Source organism: Solanum pennellii, chromosome 1 (assembly GCF_001406875.1).
Source record: "Solanum pennellii chromosome 1, SPENNV200".
In the NCBI taxonomy this organism is placed as follows: Eukaryota; Viridiplantae; Streptophyta; class Magnoliopsida; order Solanales; family Solanaceae; genus Solanum; species Solanum pennellii.
In genome coordinates this window covers 106,852,735-106,856,789 of record NC_028637.1, presented here as the reverse complement: position 1 = coordinate 106,856,789, position 4,055 = coordinate 106,852,735, and the positions used below count along the sequence as shown (strand labels likewise).

Below are 4,055 nucleotides of genomic sequence, written 5' to 3'. Positions count from 1 at the left end.
CTGAAAGAACCAAGAAAGAGTTTACTAAGTCATATGAACGTTTGAATTGAGCCTAAAGACTTTTATGCTTGCAACAAAAAAAGAAAGGAGAATGTGGAAATATACCTAAATTTTGTGATTTATTGTTGATATATACCCTCATTAAAAATGTGGCTGACTCATTTGTAGCCATTCTATTACATAAATGGCACAAATATACTTTTTTGTCTTATACCAGTTTATCTATATATATACACACACGCTTATGGGTAATGAAACTCCTTCAACATTAACGACACTTGTAGAGTTTAGGTTGTGTGGTGAATTCTTCAACTCGCGAGGGGTGATCTTTGAAATTATCCCTAAAGAATACGATGAAAAATAAATGCAAAATACAATTATTTTATTTGGAGTGCAATTGATACAAGATAAATGCAAAACCAAATTTATTGTATTTGGAATATAATTGATACAAGATAAATACATAATACAATGTAAAATAAATGCAAAATACAATTCTCTCTCCACCCTCTCTTTACCTCTCCTCTCTTCTTCCTTTGTAGATCTCGCTGGCCTCTCTCCTTTTAATATGTATTCGTTTCGATACAAAATCAATTTGTATTTGTATTTTTTCTCCAAAGTTCGTTAATAGATACACTTTCTCCTCTCCCTAGATCTCTCTCACCTCTCTCATCCCTCCTCCCCTAACATTTTGTTATTATTCATAATTAACAAAGTATAACTATAAAGTCTTATTTAAGGCTTAATATTTGCTATTTTTGAAAGTTTCCTTTTGCTAATTATGTTTATAGCAACTCAATAAATATAAGAAGCAGACTTCAATGCAAGTCCTAACCTCACCTAACATTTCACGAATAATCACTTTGGGTGTGTTTGGTATGGAGTAAAATGTTTTCCATGGAAAATGTTTTCCTAGAAAATGTTTTCTTGGAAAACATGTAGATCTTGGACTTATTTTCTCATGTTTGGTTGGTGAGTAGAAAATATTTTCTGGAAATGATTTTTAGTGTTTGATTTATGAATGAAAAATGTTTTTGAGAGACATCTTTTATTTTTACTAGAGTAAAAAATAATTTATAACATTGAAAATATTTTTTGAAGCCCACTTTTAGTATAGTATGATGAGTAAGATAAAATAAAACATTCTCAATTATTTTATAAGATCAATAATACTAACTAAAACAACCTTCATTTCTTTTCAACAAACAACAATATTTTGAGTCTTCAAAATTTGTCAACAAACAACAATGCTTATAGTCATCAAATCTGTCAATACATGATAATACTTAAGGCCATAAAAATTAAAATGCTATGATAGTAATAAACTATTTTTTTATTTATTGTTGCGATGAGAATTTGATCCTTCATAGAGAACTTGAATTTGCAAGTAAAGGACTCTGCCACATTTTCCCCTCACAAATTCACAAATACACCTGTCATCTTTTTCCACAAGATTCCACCTACATAAATTGCGCCATCCGCCTACCAGCCATGTTGTTCCATTGCTCCAATTATTGACTTTTGTCTCAAACTCTCTTCCAACAGAGTCGCGAATGATCATGGTTGAAGGGAGTTCAAGTTTGTAGTCTCTCACCACATCAATTGGAACATACTGTAATTATGAACAAAGACTTTGTTAAATTAGAATGTTACATAAAATTATTCTCTAGATCAATATATAATAATAACTTTTAGTTACCAGTTGATTTCTCATTTTTGCTCGCATCTTTGCTACAAAGTAAGGATTTTTTGGCTGAGTTGCGCGTCCACTTGTGAATATATCTGCACCATATTTGTCATGCACAGTCCTCACCTTGCAAGTAATAGCTTTTCGGCGTCCGGCTGAATAAAGGAAATTAATATAAAGTTTACAAATAAAAATCCCTCGAAAACTCACAAATACTCAAGTTGTTTCATTGTACGTGGTGATACTTTATTGAACATGAACTTTATGAAAAAAGAAGACTTCTGACGTTATACCAAAAGCGTTAGGAAATGGTATTTGAATATATTCTTCTCTAGTATTCAATAAAACCTAGCAAAATATTCTCTCAAGCTCGTTTTGTTAATGAAACAAAAAACCAAACCTATTTTAAATCTTTTAAAACTTATAGACTTACACATTTCATGTCATTTATAAGATTACAAAATCATATCCAAATATACAAATACGTTATTTTTGCAGCAATGTACTAACATTTAAAGAATTTATTTACATATAAAATCTAATAGATAATTAGATCTAAATATTTAACTGTATTTACCTTTTGAAGCTGACGTGTCTTCTCCATCTGTTTCATTCTCCTTCCTCTCCACCACTTCCTCCTCTGTTTCATCCTCTTTCCCTTCATCCACCTCCTCCTCTGTTTCTTTCTCCTCCCCCTCCTGTTCATTATCTTCTTCCTCCTCCTTTTCCACCTCTTCTTCATCATTATCTTCTTCTTCTACCATATAGTTATCAGTGCTATCATCATCAAATGAGCTATTGTTGTTATCTCTAGTCTTGTTTTTCTCTTTTGGTTCTATACTCTGTCGATATTCAACATTCACTTCTTCCTTCTTGTTGTCACTTTTAGCTCCATTCTTTATACATCCATTTGGTTCAAGTAATTTTATGTCAAATATTTCATTTCCATCATAATCGAATATTATAATGTTTCCAAACTCTAGACTGTTGTCCTCGATAAATTTCTCCCATCCATTCAGAAAATACAAATCTTTTTCTATTTTGATCACTCTTACAGGCCACGACATATTGCTAAATTGATTCCTAAGGAAAACCTTCCTAGGTAGCTTTCCATTCTTGTAATTTGTATATGCTGTGGGAATTTTCTGTGAAGAAAAAACATATTTTCGAAAAAAAGGGTAAAAACAATATTAACTTCTTTAAATTAGATTTATCGTATCATAAAAAGCAACAAATATGAGTAGAAAAAGTAATTTAAATAAACTCAAGTTAGGACTTTTTGATGTTAGAAATATTTAAGAATGTAACTATTTGAGAAATACTTGTATTTGCAGATCTAAATTTTCTCCCCTTATTCATTGCCCAATCTTCAAAAAGTGTTAATTTACAAAAAAAAAATTAAAAATGGAGTTAGCAAAAATTATAAATCAAATACTTGTATTTGCAAATCTAAATTTCATCAAGGTTTTTCACCTTTTCATGTCCATCGCCCACATTTTCAAAAGAAGAAGAAAAATAATCAAGAAACAAAGTCCGAAAAATCTATTACCACAAGGAGAAAGTGTATTTACCATCCGTTTCGCACTAGTTTGAGGATTGAAAGCCTTGAAAAAACCCTTTTCCATGTTCACTTTTGTTGTCAAGCAATTACAGAATAGAAGAACTCGCCACACAACCTAAATCCTATAAGCGCCTTTTGATGTTGAAGAAGTGTCAATACTCAAACATGTGTATATATATATAAATTGATGTCATACATAAAAGGTATATATTTGTAAGTTCGCTTTTCTTTTATTGTTGCAAGCATAAAAAGAGAATGGAAGAATATGCCGCACACCTTAAACCCTATAAGCGGCTTGAATGTTAAAAGAGTGTCAAATACTCATGAGCGTGTATATATATATATGAGAAGGGGAGATTATAAGAATCTTAAGATGTTCTCATGCATAGTGCATTGTAGTTTTTGGTGTTCTATTATTTATAAGTACTCGAAAATATCAATTTCCATATTTTGCTATTTTATTTTATTTTTATAGTATCACGTAAAAATTGATGTATGACGGAAAAGGTATATTTGCACATCCCCTCTTCTTTTTTCGTTGCAAAAGTTCACATGACTTAGGTGAACTCTCTTTTTGGCTCCATTCACACTTTAAACACAACTTTTACCATCACCAAGTTTGTCGTTTCTGTCACGTTTACCAATAGCCTACAGAACGATTACCAATCTTCTTCACACAAGAAACACCTTACCAACCATTGATGTGGCTATAACCATGTGAACATATAAAGGAACAAAAACTAGAAAGAAAAAAAAAACAAATGAAGGAACATGTCTAACATGGGAAGCTAAATGAATGTTACTGAA

General features: G+C 31.0%; 1 protein-coding gene across 1 annotated transcript; it reads right to left on the bottom strand.

Annotated features, from left to right (window-relative positions):
• Positions 1-1,170: 1,170 nt before the first annotated feature.
• LOC107032668 (B3 domain-containing protein At5g60140-like) lies at positions 1,171-2,877 on the bottom strand (the record flags this gene model as incomplete). The annotated part of the gene is made up of 3 exons (XM_027919258.1): positions 1,171-1,612; positions 1,700-1,827; positions 2,265-2,877. Coding segments are annotated over 3 exons (1,020 nt in total), but the record flags the coding sequence as incomplete, so codon positions are not given.
• Between the last annotated feature and the right edge of the window lie 1,178 nt (positions 2,878-4,055).